This window comes from Eulemur rufifrons, chromosome 7, assembly GCF_041146395.1.
Source record: "Eulemur rufifrons isolate Redbay chromosome 7, OSU_ERuf_1, whole genome shotgun sequence".
Classification (NCBI taxonomy): domain Eukaryota; kingdom Metazoa; phylum Chordata; class Mammalia; order Primates; family Lemuridae; genus Eulemur; species Eulemur rufifrons.
This window is the reverse complement of record NC_090989.1, coordinates 103,824,256-103,849,100: the sequence shown is the minus strand read 5'-3', so window position 1 is coordinate 103,849,100 and position 24,845 is coordinate 103,824,256. Positions and strand designations below refer to the sequence as shown.

Sequence of the window (24,845 nt, the reverse complement as noted above, 5' to 3'; positions counted from 1 at the left end):
CAGACTGAGCATTGTAATAATGTTTAATGATGCAACTGACACCCTTTAATGTCTGATCATCTAACAATAATTGAGTCTTGAAACCGGGAAGAGAAATTCATAATTACTGAATGTTTTATGCCTGCTTTTTTTCCAGCCATTCAGCTGGTCAAATTTCACAAATGAAATCATGTCAACTGTGAATATTAATATTTCAAATGAGGAAGATGTGGTTGTTTATGCTCCAGAATATTTAACCAAACTTAAGCCTATACTTACCAAATATTCTGCCAGGTAGGTATGCCACAGTGCCCATGTTGTCAAAGTTTACATTTCATATCACTCTTTAGAAGCTTTGCAGCCTCATCTTTTCTGTTGCTGGGTGGTGGGTTTTTTTATACAGAGATCTTCAAAATTTAATGTCCTGGCGGTTCATAATGGATCTTGTAAGCAGCCTCAGCCGAAACTACAAGGAGTCCAGAAATGCTTTCCGCAAGGTGAAGAAAAAATCTCTCTTTTCTTAAGACTTAAAGCATAAGGTGATACATGGTTATAAAGGCTTGCCATGTATGACTGCTAGAGTGTGGTGAACTTTGCCAAGGGACAAAATGCCAAATGTTGATTATTTTGCACATGTTTAGGATATGGTGCCTAGGAAAGACATCAGTCTTCGTGGGCTTTACCATCCTATGATAGTCTATGTGGCACCATGATTGCATTGCCCTGTAAGGAGTTTCATTTGGTTATTTGAGCAGTTCATGAAAGAATACTGCCTTGATTTTTTTGTTGCTGTTGTGTTAAAAGTAATTGCAGGGGTATCTATCTCAATCAACTTGATTTTCAGGTGCTCGTTGCACACTGGACCGATTTTCAGGTGCTCATTGCACACAGATGGACTACAGTGACGTGGACAATCCATTGAGAGTACACCTACCCGGACATAACTTTGAGGCCTCTTCTTAGGCTGTACCTACATTATTTAAACAATCATCATTTTAGTCCTGTTGTGAGGGGAGTAGGCAGCAGGAATTGAGGCAGGAGAGATTCTAGCAAACATGTTGGTTGGTGTCCTGGAAACAAAATATCTCTGATTGATTGAAATTTCTAGCCTTTAACCTTAAAAAGAAAATGTAGACACATTTTTTAAAATTCAATAATGTAAAAATGGTATTGTGCTAAATTTTCCTTGCCTAAGTTAATCCCCTTATAATATATAGATTTATACACGTACAGTTCTTCTATGTACCTGAAGTTCAGCTAAAACATTAAAAAGCAGGAATGTGTTTTCTTCTTGTATACCAGATTTCCCCCCTGTTACACTGTTACATTTATTGAACATTACCTCACATTTATGTTTATGCAGTGGTTACAATGTTGTATTTTTTATAGCTTTCTAGGATGATATTACCTTGTAATAGCCAAAAGTTCTAGTGGGACATGCTACTGAAAATATACCTTGTTTTCAGATTACATATAAGTACACAATCCAGTCGAATTGCATTTTATCAGAGGCTAGGGGCATGTGCCTTGTGAGGAGAAGTGATGAATATTGCAAGAACTTAGAGGAGACATAAAGAATAGTCATGTGAAATTTGCGCTCTTACCATACTCCAGCCCTCTACTCCTGATCAAACGCCATTTCCTCTTTCTCTTCCATAGGCCCTTTATGGTACAACATCAGAAACGGCAGCTTGGAGACGTTGTGCAAACTACGTCAACGGGAATATGGAAAATGCTGTGGGAAGGCTTTATGTGGAGGCGGCGTTTGCTGGAGAGAGTAAACATGTGGTAACATTTCCAAACAATACACCATCAGTTACACAGTCCTATCAGTTTGCATTGATGGACAGTTACAGTTGCCCATCATGTGGCTAAAATTGTATTAATTAAGCAGAGAAACTCTGAATCATAGTATGCCACTGTTTTCCAATAAATCTCACCCTACTTTCCCCAGTGGCCTAGTTATGTTTCTGCTCCTAAGATTGTTCAGTCCAAAGCCAACTCTCCATTTTCTAGAAGCAGTATATTCAAAGAACTCAGTCACCTGTGCTACTGATAGTCATTTATAAACTCTTCTATTATCAAAATTGACCAAGAATTGCTGTTTTTTGAAAAAACCTAAAAAGCAAACCAGGGTTTATCTGAAGTATAAGAAATGTGTTCCATAACTGAAATCAAGACAATGGAACTTGATATGGTGAAAGAATCTATTGAAATGCTACTTCATGGTTAGCTAAACCATTAATGGTAATGACAGCTAATATTTTGTGTTAGTTCTTCTCATTTGATAGTGGAAGCCATTACATTCTGAAGATGACTTTTGAAATTAATTTATATATTAAGACCTAGTTAATCAGAAGTGTTGATAGTAGCAATATTGCTTAAAAAAATATAATGATCCCATATATCCATTTGTTTAGGTCACAGTTTGTCTATAAAGTATCATAGTATTGAGTCACATAACGACAGTATGTAGTTCTGATTTTTAAAATTTGTGTTACAAAGAATGAATTAATGACCTAAATTTGTCTTCTGTTCTTTTGATTTGAGGTTGAGGATTTGATTGCCCAGATCCGGGAAGTTTTTATTCAGACTTTAGATGACCTCACTTGGATGGATGCGGAAACGAAGAAGAGAGCTGAAGAAAAGGTAAAGAGCAAGCAGGGCTAAACGGGTAAAGAAAAAAAATTTTGTAGGAAAAGATTAACTTTAAAAATATTTAGAAAAAAATATAATCAAAGATTGTATAAAACATTATAAGCTCCTCCAAGATGTAATGTTTCCAAGAACAGTTTTCATGGATAAAGATATTTTTTCTATGATTTCCATTTTTTAATCTCTGCAGCCAATATCCACATTCCATGTTCAGTTTAAAACTTTGAAAGTGCTACCATTTTCCTTTTGTTCAAGGAAGATGTTGGAAAATTAGAGGAAAATCCTGTATGAACAAATAAAGAATTAAAAGATACTATATCAACGGTTCATACTTTTTCTCCTTTTATAAAACATATCTAAAAGGTCTCTATAAATGGCTAGAAATGTTTCTTCAATGTATAATGCAGGATTCTGGTTATACTTTTAAAATGTGTCCTATTTAGCTTTTTGTATGACCTAGGAAGAAAAAAATATTAAATTTCTGTTCAAGAAAATGTAAAGTAGTGCATTATTTGTGTATCATAAAATCTATAATTAAAGGGATGTTGAAGAAGCCTTTTTATGACTACTTCTATCTACTCTTAATATGCAGCTTTATTGAGACTTTTAATACCTTGCATAAGAATAAGTGTGGGATTTCTAAGAAAATCGTTGGTTTGGATTTACTGTGATCATTTGTCTTTATAATTATATGAAAACTAGGGGGAACATGTGCTGTGAAAACTGTGAGCATGCTTTATGAGCAACAATTCACATGCAACCAAACTACTCCTCTATAGTTAGAGTGGCAGAAAAAAACAGACCATTCTTTGGATTGACATAGGAGTCCATAATAAATTTTATTTTAGTAATATAATCAACCTCTACTCTAGTTTTCTTTCAGAATTGAATCAAATTAAATTTAATCAAATTAAATTAAACGGAAAGACTATCATTTTTTAGGTCTCCAGGAGCCCTGGGTGGGTGAAGACTAGCATTTAGACCCCCAGCACAGCTGTCTTTCCATCACTCTGGCCAGTTTCCCAGATGTTCAGGCTGGATTTGCTCCTTTCATGTGTAGCTATCCATGCCATGGTTCTGCCTGATGTAGCCAACTGAATTGTTCTAGATCAGCGTTTCTAAAGTGTCATCATAAAATACTGGACCTGCAAGTTGTTCCACAAGAGTGCCATGGTCAAAAGAGTTTAATAAACACTTCTTGTAGGAGGGCTTCTCTCATCCCACCCTAAGCTAGGTTCCATGCTCCTAGGGTGTGATTTTTACGGCACCATACATCACACTTGGAAGTTAATATTTATTTCACTGCCTATCATTGCTTTTCATGGTAAACTCTATGGGGAAAGAAAATTCCGCCTAGCATTATATTCTCTGCCCTTTACAAAGTGCCTGGCTCTTAGTAGACACTTGAACATATGTTGAATGAATAAATCAACAAATGAATTCCTCCTCTTGTACACTTACAATAACCTAAGCTTCTAACTTTTTAGTCTAATCTCTTTTCAATTATAAGAAGCCCTGCAATAAAGAAACCTGCTTAATGTTTTTGCTACAATATTTACCCAAAGTATTTGACAATACATCTTTTTTATGTAGTACCGTTTGTGTTCTGTAGAATTTGTGTCCCTTAGAACACTATTTAGAGAAATGCCTTCTGGGAAATAAAATATAATTGAGAAGGGCTGGATTTGTAATGAGTTTATGGTTGGAAACCTACAAGAAAATGGGCTTGGCCTAAATGACTTCAGTGACACATGTGCTGCCTGATCCACTGGGGAAATCCTGTGCTCATGTGATAGATTTGTAACAAAACCTCATCCATTTGATGGCAAGCCAAGCAACTCATAGATACAGGCTGAACTCCCCATGAAAAATTTAAATTTACTAAATTATTTAAGAACAATATATGATAGAATCAAAAGTCAAATATCTTTGGGAAAATCAAGAGAGAATAAAAACATAAAAATAGGAATAGCAAGTAGTAAACAAGTGGTGATAATGAAATTATAAAAATAAATAAACCATTTTAAAATAATAAACATAGTAGACTATTAGAAATACTAGTAATAAATGGTAAATATGAGCTGGAATAACAAGGAACACACTGTTTTTCACTTGTTTAATTAATGTCATTCATTTTAACTTCAGAAGATAGGTACACTGACTTTGGAGAACAAAGGAGAGCATAAAAACTCCAGGAAACAATATTTAGGAAGAATATTAGCACTAAACCTGTAAGACCATATCTGTTTTCTCAGCCAAATCAATGAAGTGGAAAGATAATTATAACCTGCTAGATTGAAAGCTCTAAATATTACCCCTTTTGTAAAACTGAAGAAAACAGTCTTTCAAAGAGAAAGTTCATAGAAGTTCGATACATGTGGAACAATGACTTCTGCCAGTTTTCATTTTTTTTTTTTTTTTTTTTTTTTGAGAAAGCTGCAGCCTATAAGAATAGGGCATTAGAAGCTAAATTTCAGACCCCTTTTTTTTGAACCCCAGGAAGAAAGGAGACATGGCAAAGATCTTTGCTTAAGCATTGTCAGATACTCTTTTTGTGAACAGTATGGATCAAGTTATTCAATTTCTAGTCATGGGCAAATTAAAATGTTTGTACCTGAAAGTTACATAATCATTTTTACATTCAATATTATAATTTTCATAGGCCTTAGCAATTAAAGAAAGGATCGGCTATCCTGATGACATTATTTCGAATGATAACAAACTGAATAATGAGTACCAGGAGGTAAGTCTCCATAAAGACTCTGTGCTAATGACACCTGGGGCTGGTGGCAATATCATCTTTAGCTATGGGGTGCCAGAAATTATGAGAAGTAGTCTAAAACTCTGGGTCTTACTTTAACATTGATGTCAGAACTATGTTTGTTTTAGCCTTTTGTTTCATTAGCTTGGACTCTATTTGGTTTCTGTTATTTAGTTTCCATATATACCATTTTAAGTATAGTAAGGAAAATCTGGTGTCCTTTAAAGAGTATTAAGAGGTGGACATCAAGGCGATGGGCAACAGGCAGCCGTCGGGCTCCTTATCATATAGATTTCATGTACACCTGAAAAGTCAATGCTTCAGTTTTCCTTCCACTTTCTAATTATTCCCCCCACTGGATAAACCAGTTCATGCTTCCTCTATTTAAAAAAAACTAATACTTGAGAACTGGAAACTATTTTATTCTCCCCGGTAATATAACAATTAAAAGGGAAGAGAGTTGATTAATGCCACTACAGTACTGATTTCAGACTCAGCTGTTGCTCAAGTCTTGTTGCTAATCTTGTGGTCACAACTATTTGATACCCTGATGACAACAAGGTGATCCTTGTCCAGGTTCAGGGATGGTAATCATGCCTCACCCATCGATTACTAGCCTAACATAGTGGTTTGCATGCCATAGTGCCCTCTCCTCCTTTTCCATTTGCAGGAAAACTTCTCTTTCTCTTTTAAACGAGCAAGCTGCAGCTTGCAAGCCCCTGGGGTCCTTATGACAGGGGTGTAGTGGCTAAAAGAATAGACTCAAGCCAAGCGTTTTGGGTTCAAATCACAGTTCTACCACCTATTTAAACTTGGGCAAGTGATTAAACTGTATCTCAGTTTCCTCAACTTTAAAATTGGGATAGTAGCCTTTTGCTCATAGGATTACTGCAAGTACTAAACGAATATAATACATATTTAACGTACTTAGAACAGTACTTGGTACAGAGTATGTACTAAATAAGAATGTGCTGTTATCATTATTTGTTATGTGAGGATTAATGTCAACATAGTGAGGTTTGTTTGACACTTGATTTCATTTCATTAATTATAAAAGAATGGGCAGACACTGTGATTTGGCTAGAGCAATACTGACCTGTAATATAGAACTGGGCTAATTGGAATGAAATCCTTCTTTGGTAAGTTTCTTAATGCTCTCTGTTAGCTTTATTAAACCATAGAATTTAATAAAATATCCCTTATGTTATTTAGAAAAAATTTTGAAGATACTGGTTTTAATATTTCTCCCAAAATCTCTTACATAATATAGTTGAACTACAAAGAAGATGAATACTTTGAGAACATAATCCAAAATTTGAAATTCGGCCAAAGTAAACAACTAAAGAAGCTCCGAGAAAAGGTGGACAAGGATGAGTATGTATATTCCAGTTTCTAACCTGTTCATTCAGAGTAGAGCTTTTCCCTCCCTTCTTTGTTAGATTAAGAAAAAGAGCCTGGCTTAGAAAAATATTAAAAACTACAATGTCCTCTTTCTATTGAGAACCTCTAAAAGCATCTAATTATATTATATTAAAGATACAGGTCAGGAATTTAACCAAATTTAAATTTTTTCATGAAGATATCCACAGACTTACCTATTTCTTTAGTTTCTTTTTATATCATTGCCAGTCTTTCTAATTTATTTGTGAACAAGTTTCTCAAAAACACCTTAATTTAAGTAACCTAACCCCTAGCTCCTTTACACCTTCTCCTAGACCTCTGTCTGCTAACAGCCCTCCCTTTTTCCTGTCAGTCAGGAATCCTACAATTCCATCCCCTTCCTGGATTGGTTCATGTAACACTTTTCTTAGCTCTGCAAATAGGAAATAGCAGGAACCATTCTCATTCATAGCCTTGAAATGGTCTTAATTTCTGCTTATTAGTGACATCAGTGCTTCATAATAACTATTAGTTTAGTGTTTGTTTTTTAACTAAATAGATGTATTTAACATATTTATCAGCATGTGCGTTTGTGCACTTAAATCCCTAGAACTGCTTTTGCCGACTTTTTTCCCCTAGGCTCTTAGCCCCTCTGGAACAGGGGCTATTCTTTTTGATTGTAAGGTCTTAGCGTCCAGCACATAGAAGGTTCTCAGTTAAAACTGAATTAATGAGTGAATGAGCATGTGAAAAATAAATATGCTAACTTGATTTGTGTAACTATTAATAACACAATAACATGCTAAAGAAGTACTTTCATGCATTCATTTATTCTTTAATTCATTCACTTATTTAACTATTAATTTGGAACACTGACTAAGTCCGAGTGTCTTTGGGCACTGGGGGAATCAAAGGTGAACTTTGATTATATTACATTATAGCAGCAGAAAGTAGACAAGACATGATGTAATAAACCATGCCACAGGGAGGGAAATGGGCCAAGAAAAGTACAAAGTGTGGTGAGATTGTTTGATGACAAGACTGTTCTGTTCTCAGTAAAACAAGTGCAGGTTGGACAAAATTACTAATGGAAATGCAGATAAATTTTAACTCTTAGTCAACATTTTGAACTCTTGCAACACTGAAGTGCCCTGAAAAAGAGTGACTCTTTTGCTGACTTCTAGCTTTATATTGGAGCAAACATTGTGTTGTCTGACTCTAAAACTGGGGCCGCAAATATCATAGGAGATTTAGTGTTCCATCTGGGAAAGAACACGTTTGGTTTTATGTTATAATAAAGTTATCAAATCCTGTCTCTAGAAACCCATAAAAAGTTGTCAAAAGGAATACTCTAGGTAGATTTATAATCTGAGAAGTTTCTTAGAAGTCTGAATATTTTTATTTCTTTAAAAATACAAATAGTTAGATTTAATAATCACTAGCACTATGAAATATCTCCAGACAAATATTGTCAAATATTCTTTCTGAAATGGCAAAATAACCTGTGCTGATAGGACACCAGAAGATTTCTTCAGAATTTTAAAAATAATTGTTTATTGCTTGATGTTTTCTTTATAACTTACATTGTTTATTCCCTTTCATCATATGGGCTGATTTTCTGAGTCCTTCTCTTTTAAAGATAGATAATCAAAAGCCAAAACTGTATACAAGATTTTAATGAATATTTGGTCAATTACATGCACACTTCAGTAGTCCTTTGTGGGTTCTTTCTATGAGCTTCTGATAGCCATAAGCGCAAAATAACTTCTAAGATCTTCTCTACCATACAGTGCCAGCTTTTCTTCCTTCTCTGTCTCTGCCTGTAAACAGGAAATAAAGCTTCAAAACTCTGGCTACATGTTAGAATCACCTGGGTACCATTAAAAATATACTGATTCCCCAGATCAACCACCCTAGATTGTGATGTAATTGCTTTGTGTCCGGGACCCAGATGCTGGTATTCTTCTAAAGTACCACCTCACATGTGAGAACCCTGAATTAGTGTTAGTTCCTTTTCCTATTGTATCATTCTTATTCATATTTAATTTTATGGAATTTTTCACGAGATGATGCCTTTAATGTGACAATTTAAGCTTCAAATTTATTTTTGTCTTCCAAAATAATCAGAAACACTCTTGACAGTAATTGCATCAAATCATTAGGACTGAGCCCTATAGGATACAACATAATAAAAGTTCCTCTTATTTTATTGAAATTTCTTATAGTGAACGTTTCTGACTTACTTTGTATCCGTTTAATATCAATAAAGTCACTAGCCTATATTCTTTCCTTTTTTATGTAGCACCAAGTTTAAGTCTTCACTGCATATGTTCAAAAGATAATCTCTACTTCGTTCACATGGCCTGTCGTTACATCTTGGAGAATTATATTTTCAGATGCTCAAGCTCCTCACTCCTAAGGTCTTGTGGGAGAAATACATGTGCAAACCCAAAACTGAGAGAATGGAAATGAGACGATATAACTGAGGGTTATATTGTAGGGTACTTTAGAGAAATGATGATGCATTAAATTTTCAAGGCAGCAATTCATTTAAACAAATTCAATTAGCCAACTAGTAAACTTCTAGACATTTCCTATTCCCACTCCATATGCTCTCGTTTGAGCAAACACATACACTTCTTGACATCTTCTACCATTGTTATGACAGCTGAATATTTGTATCTGACTCAGTTCCATTTGCTGAGCTCGAGACTCAAATGTCTAGCTGCTTATGAAACATCTCCATGGAGATGTCTCATTGACCCTACAAGCACAGCATTTGTCATTTAAGCAAAATTAATGATCTTGTCTCCCCATATCTACCCATTTCTAGCAACATCCATCTTATTACTCCCAAGACAGAAACGAGGGACTCAAATCATCCTAGACTAGTCCCTTTCTGTCATCCCTGACATCTACAGAGATATCTAATTTAAATCTCCCTATAAAAAAAATTCTACATCCACCAGTGCTATTCAAATATTATATGGGAATGGGGGGATCTCCACGTCACCATCCCCATTGTCACTCCCTTAATTCAGACACTGCTCATTGTTCCCCAGAGTTATTTCAATTTTGTTTCCTAATTTTTATCACCAATCATCTTGTAAATCTCTAGTTTATCCTCCATGCTACTGCCCTAGAGATTTTTGTAAGACATAAATTGAGTTATATCATTTCCAGACAAAAATCCTTCAAAATATTCCTGTTGTCTGTCTCCAGAGGCATGACCTCTTTTAAAAGAGGTCCAAAGCTCTTCGTAATTCCCACTAGTTCTCCAGAATTCCTTTAGATTCTCCTTATCCCCTACCAGTGCCCAAAGCTTCAGCCATACGAGTTACTTCCAAATAATTCCTCTTTTCCCCCTCTTGGTTTCATGCCTTGGACCATCTAACAGAAACCTACATATGGTTTGGCTGAGCTTCCGTGTTCCCCCCTTACTCATAGCACCCCATTACATGTTTGTCTTTACCTCGTGCCTGCACTATACCTTGTACATTCTAGTCAAACTACCAGTACATTTTACTACATTTAGTTTCTCTAGCCCATGTTGAAAGCAGAAAGAAATCTTTGTGTCAACAGAGCTTGAAAACTAATGAATAGAATGTAGACACTTCATAAATGTTTATGAGGTGAATAAATGATAAAATAGCCAGTTTGTAATGCTGATGAGGCTAACTCAGCTACTAAAATGAAAATTGTCACATCCAAGCATTTCACCATCATGGCTGGTAAAGATGTGCAACATCAACCTTACCAAATTCAAAAAATTGCAGAAGTCAAAAGTCTGCAGGTGATACACCCAAGTTAATCATTTGGCTGCAAGGGCTTCCTTCTGCCCGTATGGGCAGCCAGCACCTACAAAGGATAGGGATTTAAATTTAAAAAGCCTTTGGTTGTGGTTTCTGAGTGCCTAGTATGTGTTCCCAAAATTATCTCAAACATTATGTCTTCTAAGTATTTGGTGCCAGTTTGTAAAGAATTTCAAACGTATCATATTATCAAATAGAAATAGTGCTGAATTAGGAGTTTATTCACTTAAGAGTTCATAGAACAAACATAAACCTCTAAAGAAAAAAGGTATACAAGAACAAAACAAAATGAATCTCTTTTGTTGGGTTTAGACATGATGTTATGTTGCTGAAGTCTCAGGAAAGAACTTTCTTGTATATAACTGTGACAGGGAGTGCTAGTGTTCGTGAATAATGACTGTTGAGCCCTGGAGTTACTCTTCATAAACTACAAAGACTTATTTCATTGCTGCATCTCTCCTGCTTTTATGCAGCAAAATAAAAACACACTGACATTGACAGGAGCCAATTCAATAAAGATTTATTGAGCAGCTACTATGTGCAAAGCACTGTGCTAAATACAGTAGAGGATAAAGAGATGAATAGGATGTTGCCCTTCACTCGGGAGCCTCCAATCTCAAGAGGCAGGTGAGTAAAAATTAAATCTGATGAAAGGCAGCATTTGCTGTGCTATTACAAGGAAACAAAGTGCTACAACTTTCTTTCAACTACAATTAAACCTTTACTTATTGGCAAAACATTCTCTGAAAACAATATGTCAGCATTTAAATTAATACTGGGGTGAACAGAGGATTCACTAAACACAAACAAAACAAAAATGGGTGGCTCATTTCTGTCTTCCCATAGTTGCTTCAAGCTTGCAGTTTTTTCTAATCTCGGCTACTTGAATGGTGGCAAGCCACTGAAATAGGTGGAACCCCCCTACCCCAAAGCTGGCAGCTCGATAGCTGTGACTCTGTGGTTCTTCCTGAAAGGCCAGCACCACCAAAAATGGCAGGGCGGTTGGCTCCCTGTGAAGTGACACCATGGTTTTGCCACTGCAATGAATCTCTAATACTCTCTTAGTGTCCCAGTTTGGCCAGTTACCATCTGTGGTCTTTTAAAAGCCATGCAGTTTCCTTACTTACAAAATGAGCAGGCTGCCTTAGACTGTATAATGTGTCTAAGGTTCTTTCTAGCACTAAAATTCTGTGGCCCTTACTATGAAGTTTTGATAAGAGCCATAACATTTTCCTCCTGGGCTTCTCCACATCAAGTAACACAAGGGAAAAAGAACATATTATTGAGAGGTAAGGAAGTACCTCACTTCTTTCAAAAATATCCCTTCTGATTTTTCCCCTTCACTCATGTTTCTATAACCAGGCTTCTTTCTAATTATGTCCTGTATTATTCAACTTGGATAGCAAAAAAAAAAAAAAATAGTTACGTAGGACTTGTATGGGTAAATGTGATGGCACAGAGGTGGAAAGTCGACAGAATCCATCCAGGGTGGGCATGCAAAGCGCTGGACACTCAAGAAACAAGTGGATCTCCGTAGGTGTAGATGGGGATGATTTGTAAAAAAGATTATTTGACTCAGCAAGTATTACTCAGCCAGAAAGACCCTGAATATGAGATAGTTAGACTAAACCTGAACAAATCATTCTGAATTTCCATGACAGTATGTGCCAGGGTATGCTCATGTTCTGCACATGAGCATAAATAAAAATTTTAGATTTCCATATTTTGTACTCCCATTAGCCAACAAAGACTTTGAGGTTTTTCAATGTATTTTAGGATTGTAAGCAAAATACATATTATCAGCAAAAACATTTCTGCTTTTAAATTAGCAGAATTTAATTCAGATCCCCCCTGAGGAGGGATCCTGTCTGGTTTTGTTTTCAGATGGGGAAGGGGAAGTAGAGAGGAAAGCTAAATAATTTAAAGATTTAAGTTTTAGGTAGTTCTTTTAAAATACATATATCATCTTCAAACAAGACAATCAAAAGTTCCTACACTTCCATTTAAACTGGGAGAACTTTGCAAAATAATACTGGTACTTTGATTCCAGTGTAAATCTCCCGAGAGGATGTTGTCCAGATGGTGTATGGCCACCAACTGTCACTGCTCTGTGCAGTGTGCATAGCAGTGGTGCCCTCCAGCCTCCAAAAGTCACAGGATGAGATGAGTTAGCACACTGGGGGACTGGAGGACCCATTGATATGCCACGGCCGAGATATTTATTAAGTGCCTACCGTGTTCCCAACGCTGGTCTAAGACCTAGGGATTCAATTAAGGACAAAACATGGAACATCCCTGCCTTCATGCAGTTACCTTCTAATAAGCTAGGCAGGCAATAGCCTTATGTGAAATTATGTCAGTGCTAAGGCTTATATAGGATGGAAGAGGTTTCAGATCTTTTCTGGAAGTTCCTAGGATTACTTTAAATCAATAGAAAAAGTCACCGAAAGAAAATTCTGACAGAAATGATCCACCCACCCACGTGTCTCCAAAATAGGAAATTTCTCTGAACTTAGCATACCACGTGTGTGTGCACACATACATGCATGTACACATGTATAAAGTTATGTAAGACTAGAAAGACTGTGCCTTGTTGCCAAATTGGAACCACACACAAACAACTGATGACATCTAGGAAGAAAATCAGAGTAGTGATTTTCTGTTACCTTTTGTTGAAAGAAAAGTGGATTCTCTCAGTTTAGTGTCAGAACGAGAGTCCTGGCCTCAGACAGATTCAGGTGAGTCACTGAGCGTAGTACTTCAGTTGTGTTAACAACTCTGATGCAACAACAGTGACCAGTTTAATGAAGTTCCTTGGTCGTACTGTGCATCTGCTTTTGGGAAAAACATTGCACCTTATGGAACAAAGGAACGAACATGTGCTATGGGAGTCAGGGTAGGGGAGTTGACCTGAGTCAGGATTCGTGCTTTGCCTTTTATTAGCTCTGTGAACTTAGATAACCTCAGAATTCTAATTTCTCCTTTATAAACTGGAAATAATAACATCTACTTTTGCCTTGAATGGCCGTGTTGTATGTGGTATAATGTGCCTGGTGTGTAACTTAGGTGCTGATTAAATAGTAGCTATTGTAGTTATTGTAGTCTAGTCATGATGGGTCTTCTAGAATTAGTTCAGGGTTGTATAGAGACCAGTATCTTAAAGACTTTGAAGGGAAGGGGGATCCTAAGTATGAAACAGTGGTAAGAAACGATCATCTTCATTTTTAAAGAGAATGGCAAGAAAAAGGCCTTAGTCAGGATAAAATTTTCTGTATGATGTAGATCAGCAGCTTAGAAGTAGGAGATTTGATTGGAAGCTAAGCAGATTCTCATTCTCCTTAGTTTAAATATTCTTTTTCCAGTATATCACTTAGTTTATATGTGTACTAGGAAAAAGAGTTTAATAATCATACTGTGCCTCGCTCTCTACACCTGCAAATTGTAGGTGCCATCTATATTATATGGATGTTTTGAAATGTGAATGAAAGTATATAGGAAGCTTTGAAGTCTTGACAAGAGAATATTGATAAATGTAAAGGATTATAGTGATTATTGTGATCACAAGATAAAAATTCTTTCCACTCAGGGATACTTGAGGAAGACACAGAAAAACTATCATATTGCACTGCTAGTTTCAAAGGAATTGCCTTGAGACTACTAGATACTGAGAAATTGAACACTTGCAGGAAAGGCGTATTAACAATTTTGTTGTCTTAAGTTTTACAGTTACACAGGAGTGGATGAAAGAGAAATTTATTCCAGGTGCCTTTGCAATCCTGTGGGTTTATTATATCCCACATGCTGTAAGATCAGTCTGTTGGCTTCTGCTTTTCTTCCCTGCTATGAAAATGATGTTCGTGCACTTTTATTTCATCACCGCTAAGCTTCTTCAGGGTAATAAGAGACAGAGGAGAAACACCTGGTCCCTCTTTCAGGTGTATTTCAGTTATATTTCCTACCCATGCTGTTAGTTCAGCTTGAGGGCCCTGCTGCTTGTAGCGGCCCCTCTTTGTTTTACTATTGAATGCCCCCCAAAAAGAATAAGCTTACCTGACAAAATTACATTTCAGAAATTAAAAATAAAGTTTCTTACTTCCTGTTCTCCCATTCTTCCCTTTAAACCACACGCACCACACATATAGACCCCTGGAGAAAGGAACAGAAAGGGAAGAGCACAGTACTTTGGCTTCCTCTCTCAGGTGTGATATTGCTCTGTGGAGGCTGTTAGTGTCTGGCCGCCACACTTTAAGGGTCTCTCCAAGTAACCTGTACTAACCCTTATTTTAGGGCAAGAATCACCACTATCTGATTTTCTCTTCTGTGTGTACATTTTCTCTTCTCTGTGCTGCTTTCAAAGTCAAATTCTTCTGTGTTCCATATATGGATGCTTCTCCATTTATGAAGACTGCCACCAGATCAGAAGAACTTACAGTTTTGTTACATCACTGTTTTAATTTGAAAAGCATTTTCTTTGCCCTGTTAATTTAGCTCTAACATTAACGTAGTGAGATATTTCATGATTGACCACAAATATTAGGCATTCAGTCTATAGCTGTGTTACCATTACCTTACTTAAGGTGTAATGATCTAATCACAGTACTTCAAGTTCTGATCATTACCAGGGACAAAATGTTCTGTGCTTTTGAATCAGGATAATTCCCCAGAGTGGTCTGAGGTTGCATCATGAAAGATCTCTAGAAAGAGAAGGCAGATACCACACACTAGTGTTCTGTAAACCCAACCACCATAATTCTAATTTTATTTGCGTGTTCTATGGTCATAAATAGCTACCCATTTCCTGTAGGTATAATTCACAGGGGACATTTTAATATGCAAAACTCTCCCTACTGGAAAGTTACAAACATTAATCAAAATGTAATCTTAAAGTCCTTAAAATCAATGTAACTGAAGAGGAGAAAAGCACTAAAACAAAAGATATGACATTTATTTTTACAAAAGCAATAAACACAAGACGGGTAATATATAAACTTCATTCATCCATGTCCTGCTTTTGCGATCTATTGTTGTCAGAAACATCAGTTTTGTATATGTAGTTCCTCTCCTCTGTAATAACACTTAATTTAAAAACAATTTGGATTGGCATCTTTTCGATTTCATCCAGAAGTTTTGACTAGTCCGGAGCCAAACAATTTGAAGTATTATTTGTAATTACCCATAAAAGTCCATGCAGAATTTACTGTCACTAAATCAGAAGTTCATAAGTGAGAAACTGAACCGTAAAACCAGTAAGACCTGGAAACACATTAAATTAACTTTTATAGTAATTATAATTTTAATAATTATAAGCTGTTTACATATAAAATTTGCTGCCATTTTTGCTATCAGAATTTTCAGGACACATCAGAAATACATGTTACAAATCATTCAAGGAACGATATTTTCCCTCAGGAGTAGTGTGAGCACATTTTCCATTTGGCCCTTTTGCCTGGCAAATTGGAACCATGTTTGAACCTACATCATAGTAACTGTGTAAATAGACATAAACATAGTTATATTATTCTTCCTGATCATAATTTTTGTTTATATAAATATTTTCTCTTATAATAGTTCCTAGTCACACAAATGAAATCTACTCATTCTATGTAAGGTTCTGATCTCTCAATTGTAGTCTAATGTCCCTGGGTTTACAAATAAGGTTTTTCTTGTGAATCACCACAAATTATGTGGGAAGCAAGTGGAGTTTAATTAAAATAAATAAAATTATATTCTCATAATCATCAATCTACAAGAAGTATTAAAATATTGATGACTTGGCTGTGATGAAATTAAGGAGGACTGGTGTATCAGTGCCCCAATCCTGTTTAAAATGTTTTCTCCATTTAAGGCAACAACAGGAAAAAACTAAGAAAGAAACGCATTTATCAACCATTCTTCCTCATCTCCAAGCTTATTTTCTTTCTAAAGAAAATTCACAGAAATATTAACTGGGTTTTTTTAAACGTCTCAAATCCTTTTTATGCAAAGTCTTAATCATAGTATTGGAGAAGACAACCCCCATACTTACTCAGAATTTATCAGAAAGTTGTTATATATGGCCCTGTGCCAGTTGTTTTTAAGAGATCAAAATAGAACTCACCTCTGACATCCCACAATAGTTACTGATATTGTAACTAAAATGCTGATTTGGGCAGATGACTTTGTAATGCTTACCTGGTGAAGCAGAGTCTGGAAACAATTCTGATTTAACCTTACTGTACTAATTACTGTAAACTCTTTCTGATGATAATTGTCACACTTTGCCCTAAAAGTAGAATAACCACAATAAAGCCATTAGATTATAATATACAATAGTCTTAAGTGTATGCATGTGTACCAGCATTTAAGAGGTTATCTGAAGTCAAAGTGTCCATTTTTCAGTGAGTATATGACAATATATGTAAGTCTGTTGAGATGAGAATACTATTCCTGTTGCGCAAAAGTTCTAAACACATGATTATTGATGGACAATCTTCATAACTTCTGAGCAGAAAGACACAGAAACATTGGCTCCTGTCCTCAACCCTCAAATTATCATCCGGGAGCTATTTTTATCATTTTATCAGTCTTGTGTTATAATTACTTATGTGTCTTTCTCATCTCCTCAACTAAACTAGAGTCGCCTGAAGTCAGGGACTGTATTTTATAAAATTTCTAGGTTCTATACAGAGCCTAAAACATAGTATAGACAGACAAACTACTTAAGAACTACCTGGGTTTCATTTCAGAGTCATAAAAATATACCTTTGCTCAATTAGGAATGTTAGATTTTTTAAAAAATAGATTTAAATGACAATAATCAGAGGCACATTACTCCAATCTAACTACTTGAGATAGCTTAATTCCCTAAAAGGCTCTTTATAAATCAAGAATTAAATTGTTTTAAATATGTTTGAATCTGAAGTTTTAAGGACCTGTACTTCAATATTCTGTCAACTGATCCAGAATGTTGGCATAGTTACCTAGTCTCAGGAACATAAAGCTAAATACATTTCAATCTAATCTTAACTCATTGCAATTTCTGAAAAAATACATGTTAATAGGTTTTGCACTGTCAGATGCCTCCACAAAAATGCATGCAAATAAAATAACAGATTGCAGACCTGGATATGATACATGCTGATGTTTTCAAGAAATAGAAATACTTTCAAATGAGCTCTCACCTAGTAAGCTAATTTTAATTTGTTGATCATATTTCAGATAGAAAGTTAAAAGTCATCTAGGAATAGTAATAATGCTTTTATTATGGTGAGCAGATTGAATCAGATAATGCAGTATCATTTGTAACGAGTTCTTATGTTTTTTATAGGTGGATAAGCGGAGCAGCTGTAGTCAATGCATTTTATTCTTCAGGCAGAAATCAGATAGGTAAGATGTATTCCTAAAAAATTCTGTAATATTTCTCTATTATTCCCAACCAGTAGTGCATTGTATGACCAATTTACAATACTCTCAAATAGGCACAGCTGAGGCTGAGTCATTGATTGATTGACTGATTTTTTTATAGTAGACGAAGCAATCTAATTTATTATAGTTCTGGTGGTATAATACTATGTTTTTTATTCTTATTTCAGCATATTGTGGGGGTACAAAAATTTAGGTTACTTATATTGCCCTTGCCTTCCCACCCCCTGAGTCAGAGCTTCAAGCATGTCCATCCCCTAGACAGTGCGCATCACACTCATTATGTATGTATACACCCATCCCCTCCCCAACCCACATCTGCCCAACACCCGATCAATGTTATTCCTGAATGTGCTCTTAGGTGATGATCAATGAAACCAATTTGATGGTGAGTACATGTGGTGCTTGTTTTTACATTCTTGGGATACTTCACTTAGTAGAATGGGTTCCAGCTCTATCCAGGAAAATACAAGAGGTGCTATATCACCATTGTTTCTTATAGCTGAGTAGTACTCCATGGTATACATATACCACATTTTATTAATCCATTCATGTATTGATGGGCACTTGGGTTGTTTCCACATCTTTGCAATTGTGAATTGTGCTGCTATAAACATTCAGGTGCAGATATCTTTGTTACAGAATGTATTTTGTTCTTTTGAGTAGATGCTCAATAATGGGATTGCTGGATCAAATGGTAGGTCTACTTGTAAGTGTTTAAGGTATCTTCATATTGCTTTCCACAGAGGTTGCACTAGTTACAGTCCCACCAGCAGTGTATGAGTGTTCCTGTCTCTCCACATCCACGCCAACATTTGTTGTTATGGGATTTTTTGATAAAGGCCATTCTCACTGGAGTTAAGTGATATCTCATTGTGGTTTTGATTTGCATTTCCCTGAAGATTAGAGATGTTGAGCATTTTTTCACATGTTTTTTGGCCATTCTTCTGTCTTCTTTTGAAAAATTTCTGTTCATGTCCTTTGCTCACTTTTTGATAGCATTTATTTATTGAATATACTTCTTGAAAATAAGTGCATCCATGTACCTCTTTTCACTATAATAGGAAATTTTAATTTTATTGTTGGTTGGTTACTTTTTTTAAATTTCAAAATATAATGGTGACACAAATGTTTTTGGTTACCTGGATCCCTTTTGTAATGTTTAAGTCAGGGCTGTAAGTGTGCCCATCACCCAGATGGTGTTCATTGTACCTGTTAGGTATGTTTCACTTACCCTCTCCTCCCCTGTACTCCATGCTTGATTTTCACTGAGTTTTTCTTCCGTCTGTGCACATGTGTGCTCATCAGTTAGTTACAGTTTAATAGTGAGTACATATGGTGTTTGTTTTTCCATTCTTGAGATACTTCACTTAGATTAGTAGTCTCAGGTTCCATCCAAATTGCTGCAAAAGGCATTAATTCATCCTTTTTATGGCTGAGTAGTACTCCATGGTTTACATATATCACATTTTGTTAATCTACTTATGAACTGATGGGCACTTGGCTTGATTCCACATCTTTGCAATTGTGATGTACTGCAATAAATATTCAAGTACAGGTGTCTTCTTGATAAAATGACTTCTTTTCCTTTGGGTAAATATCCAGTAGTAGGATTGCTGGATTGAATGATAGATCTCTTTGAAGTTCTTTGAGAAATCTTGATACTGTTGTCCACAGAGGTTGTATTAATTTGTAGTTCCACCAACAGTGTATACATGTTCCTTTTTCTCAGCATCCAAGCCAGGATCTATTGTTTTTGGACTTTTTAATAAAATCCATTCTAACTGGGGTAAAGTTATATCTCATTATAGTTTAAATTTGCATTTCCCTGATGATTAGTGATGTTGAGCATTTTTTCATGTGTTTATTGGCCATTTTTCTATCTTCGTTTCAAAAGCTTCTGCTAATGTCTTTTGCCCATTTTAAATGACATTGTTTGTTTTTTTCTTGCTGATTTGCTTGAGCTCTTTGTAGATTTTGGTTATTAGCCCTTTATCAGGTATATAGCTTGTGAATATTTTCTCCCATTCTCTAGGTTGTCTGTTTGCTCTATCTATTATTTCCTTAGCTTTAATTTAACCAAGGCTCATTTATTTATTTTTATTGTTGCTCTGATTATCATTAGAGTCTTCTTCATAAATTCTTTGCCTAGGCTGATATCTAGAAGAGTTGTTCCTATATTTTCTTCTAGAATTCTTATGGTTTCATGCCTTACGTTTAAGTCTTTTATCCATCTTGAATTAATTTTTGTGAGTGGTGAGAGATATGGATCCTGTTTCATTCTTCTGCATGTGGCTATCCAATTTTCTCAGCACCATTTATTGAATAGGGCTTCTTTTCCCCAGTGTATGTTGTTGTATGCTTTGTCAAAGATCAGCTGGCTATATGTGGATGGTTTTGTATCTGGGTTCTCTCTTCTGTTCCATTGGTCGATGTCTCTATTTTTGTGCCAGTACCATGCTGTTTTGGTCACTATAGCCTTGTAGTATAGTTTGAAGTCTGGTAATGTGATGCCTCCAGATTCGTTCTTTTTGCTTAAGGTTGCTTTGGCTATTCGGGTTCTTTTCTAGTTCCAAACAAAGTGTAGAATTATTTTTTCTAGGTTTGTGAAATATGACATTGGTATTTTAATGAGGATTGCATTGAATCTGTAACTCATTTTGGGTAATGTGGACATTTTAACAATGTTTATTCTATCAATCCACGAGCATGGTATGTTTTTCCATTTGTTTGTATCATCTGCAATTTCTTTCCTCATTATTTCATAGTTCTGTTTGTAGAGATCTTTCACCTCCTTGGTTATGTATATTCCTAGCTATTTTATTTTCTTTGTAGCTATTGTGAATGGTATTGAGTTTTTGATTTGACTCTCAGCTTGACTGTAATTGGTGTATAGAAATGCTATTGATTTGTGTACATTGATTTTGTAAGCTGAGACTTGTTGTATTTATTTATTAATTCCAGGAGTCTCTTGGTGGAGTATTTGGGGTTTTCTGGATATAAGATCATATCATCAGCAAACAGTGATAATTTAACCTCTTCTCTCCTGATTTGGATACCCTTTATTTCTTTCTCTTGATTGCTCTGGCTAGGACTTCCAGCACTATGTTGAATAGAAGTGGTGACAGTGGGTACCTTTGTCTTTTTCCAGTTCTTAGTGGGAATGCTTTCAAAATTTAGATTATTACAAACCACATTAAGTAGTTTTGTTTCTTTTATAATATTCCCATTTATAGCTAAAATGGTTTTTCTTATTTCTAAGTGCTTGTATCTTATTCCTAAGTACTTTTTAAAAGTCTCTTAAATATAGCCATATGAAGTTATATTGACTTTAAGACTTCCTAAGCATCGCATCTTAAAGTGGCTTAAAGTTCCAAGAACCTACTTTGCACAGATACAATTCTCCTGGCAATTCTGTATGCTGGTTCTGGTAGAGATAGCCCTATCTATGTCATCTTCATTCTGGAAGCCACCAAGGAGTTTAAAAAGTTAAAAACTCAATTATATTAAGTTGAACCATATGAAATTGTATTTACCTAACCGTTTATGATCACTGATAGTAATATCACAGACATATACATAAAAATAATACTTGAATGGTCATATATAATGAATAACTGAATGACTTAATATGAATAAGATATATTTTTTCTCTTCTTGGGAAGGCGTGGACATCTTTGAACTCTCTCCTATCACATACATGGACCTAGTTTTTTGGAGAGTTATTAGCATTAGAAAGGTACCCAACTGACTCAGTACTGCCAGAGGAGTTCTAAATGAACAGTAGAGCCTCCAGATGTACTTCGTACTCTAGGTGTGTTCTGTCCTGCCCTTTAACTCTAAATATGATCTAGAATCAAGAGGGAAGACAGCTGGGCTAGGTGGCTCATGCCTGTAGTCCCAGGACTTTGAAAGGCTGAGGCAGGAGGATCATTTGAGGCCAAGAATTAGAGACTGGCCTGGGCAATATACCAAGCATCCCCACTTCTACAAAAACTTTTTTTTAAAAGATAGCCAGACATAGTGAAGTATGCCTGTAGCCCTAACTACTTGGGAGACTAAGGCAGGAGGACCACTTGAGCCTAAGAGTTTGAGGCTGCAGTGAGCTATGATCATGCTATTACATTCCTGGGTGCCTACATGACAAAGTGAGACCCTGTTCTCTTAAAAAACAAGAAAAAAAAAGAAGATAACCTCAGCATTATTTTAAACTACTCTTCTTCTATCTCAGAGTCTGTTGTAAGCCTCATTTTTCTTGAATTTTGTTACCAATTAGAAATTATGAAAAATCCTGTAAGATATTTATCATTGATTAATAAACAAATCTTAAACAAAATTATATCCTTTTATTTAAAGTTTGATTACACCTTTCTCCATAGCTTTTAAGTTAAGAAGAGGTAGGTTAAGAAGTTATCTACATCTTCTTTTAGTATTTTTATGGTTTCTAATTTTGGAGTAAAAATTTAATCCATCTGGAATTTACTTTGGTACATGAAATGAAAATGAATTATATGATATAATCAGAAAAGGTAGTCTTTATATAACATATAGATAATAAGTAAGATGTGTGCACCCAGGTTCAAATCAGGTAACTCAAAGTCTAAGCTAATATGTCCTCTGGCTATGGAAATGATTGCCTAAACTCAGACCAGAATCTGCTTAATGTTCAACTCCTTGGAACCATGCAGTCAATCGTTTGTAATATATTTCTAAAACCATTCAGAACTTTTCTTAGAAATGCCTTTCTCTCTGGAGGGTCTTCACTTTGAAAACTTATTTTTAGTATTCAGTAGTTCTGTCAATGTAAGATCTAGTTCATTCTACACTGAGACTGTTAAAGTTTGATTACACCTTTCTGCATTGCTTTTAAGTTAAGAAGAGGTAGGTAATTAATTCATTGCCAAATTAATTTTCAGTATAATATCAAGGCACAGTGAGGCAATCTAGACCCTTAGCTGTGCATTAGGGGCAGACTAAGGGATATAGTTCCATTTCAGTCCAGCTCAGGGAGAACCCTGGATCCTATCAGACCTGGTGCTGCTACATCCTCTGTAGGACCACTTAGGCATGTTCAGCTAGAGTAGGCCCAGGCAGCTTAAGGCCCCAAGACAGGACCTTGTTTGACTCTGAATTACCCCAAGTCTCTGGAGGTGGCTAAAAATTAGTCTACTTCAGAGATTCTCTGATCAGAGAAGAGCTGGAAATGTTCTCATTTTGAGTTTGTTGTCCTCAAATCAAACAAGCACATAGCAAAAGGAAAAAGAAGGTAAAAGTGGCCCAACATTTCACAAAATAGACAATTATCCTGTGAATAATGAATAATTGGCCATAGTAAGCATTTTTCTTTTAGAGAAAGAGCCTATCTCTGTCTCCCAGGCTGGAGTGCAGTGGCAAGATCACAGCTCACTGTAGCCGTGAACTCCCAGGCTCAAGTGATCCTCCTGGCTCAGCTTCCTGAGTAGCTGGGACTACAGGTGTGTGCCACCATGCCCAGCTAATTTTTAAATTTTTTGTAGAGATGGTGTCTCTCTATGTTGCCTAGGCTCATTTCAAATTCCTGGGCTCAAGTAATCCTCCTGCCTCAGCCTCCCAAAGTGCTGGGATTATAGGAGTGAACCACCACTCCAACCCCCGCATTCTTAATATATAAGAAAGACCATTTTAATCATTGTCAAGATAAATGCATCTGATGGAAATACGAAATAAGAAAACTTGTTAACCTCTTTTCATATGCTTGTCTGCTAATAACAGCAGTTCAAGAAAGGGAAAGTGTCATGCAACAGGGGAAATCTTTGAAATACGCACTTTTTCTCTTTGACAATTCATTTAGATCTTCAAAGTGGGGATTGTCTTAACTAAAAATAATTGAAGATTCAGATCTTCACCTTTCTTCTTGATAGAAATGTATGGGTGCATATAAATACACACATACAGACATATCTTCTGCAGCACTGTGTTAATGGATTTGGTATGATGTTCATTACAGCGTTAGAGTTGGTATAGAATAGCATGTACCACATACATGATTCCCCACACACACAGACATACAAATACCTCAAGTTAGATTGCATATACTTTTTCCTGGAATTAGTCATTTTATGCTTTTATGTTAAAAAATATTTTATTGTCATGAGGGAGTTACTCATATCAATAATTTCTACTTTTTAATTCATCCCCCACCACATTTTGTCAGAACTCACACTCAAATTTGTTACAACCCCTCAACACTTCACATAAACAAAGAAGTCAATTTCTAGGAAAGAAGGCATACTGAAAGTGTTTAATTTTCTCTTCCTCTTCCTTGCACAGTTGCTTCATGGTGCTCTAGAAGCCTTCCATGTCATGCCATTAAGAAAGTTGACCTTGAATGTTTGTCAAATGTTTCTTTGCAAGTTCCAGGCAGAGTTGAATCATCTTATTAAACCTTAAACTCCTGTCCAAGGAAATGATTGAATCAGATGGAAAATCTTACTACTGCTGTAGTCTCTTTTTTCATTAAAATTTCAGTAGGAAACTTTTAAATGAATATTTTTAAATTTCAGAAATGTATAAGCTATTTGCTATATTCAGCCTGTGTGGTCTATAAATACCTTGAAATAATTAACTTTTCTAAAGTGTCTTTCATTCCTAGGAGTATTATTTTTCAGACTTGAAAACTGAGAAAATGTTTCGAAACATGTTGCTACTCCATTTAATATAAAAGAATGTTTAATTATTTTCCACCAAAAAAATTTTACCTGATTGCAAACGTGAGCTTTATCTGAAACATTCTAAAATTGAATTGCTTGCAGCCTTTAAAAATAACTGAGGAAAGTTGTTGTGGTGAAGTGGTGGGGGTGGGGTGGGGGAGCAGAGGA

General features: G+C 35.7%; 1 protein-coding gene across 4 annotated transcripts in view; it reads left to right on the top strand.

Annotated features, from left to right (window-relative positions):
• MME (membrane metalloendopeptidase) overlaps positions 1–24,845 on the top strand; it is a 90,611-nt gene that overhangs the window by 49,460 nt on the left and 16,306 nt on the right. For all 4 annotated transcript variants that reach the window (XM_069475308.1, XM_069475307.1, XM_069475305.1 and 1 more), the window contains 7 exons: positions 137–273; positions 383–476; positions 1,639–1,767; positions 2,530–2,628; positions 5,297–5,377; positions 6,666–6,769; positions 17,894–17,952. In XM_069475308.1, the coding sequence (XP_069331409.1) occupies positions 137–273; positions 383–476; positions 1,639–1,767; positions 2,530–2,628; positions 5,297–5,377; positions 6,666–6,769; positions 17,894–17,952 (703 nt within the window). The remainder of the gene's footprint in view (positions 1–136; positions 274–382; positions 477–1,638; positions 1,768–2,529; positions 2,629–5,296; positions 5,378–6,665; positions 6,770–17,893; positions 17,953–24,845) is intronic.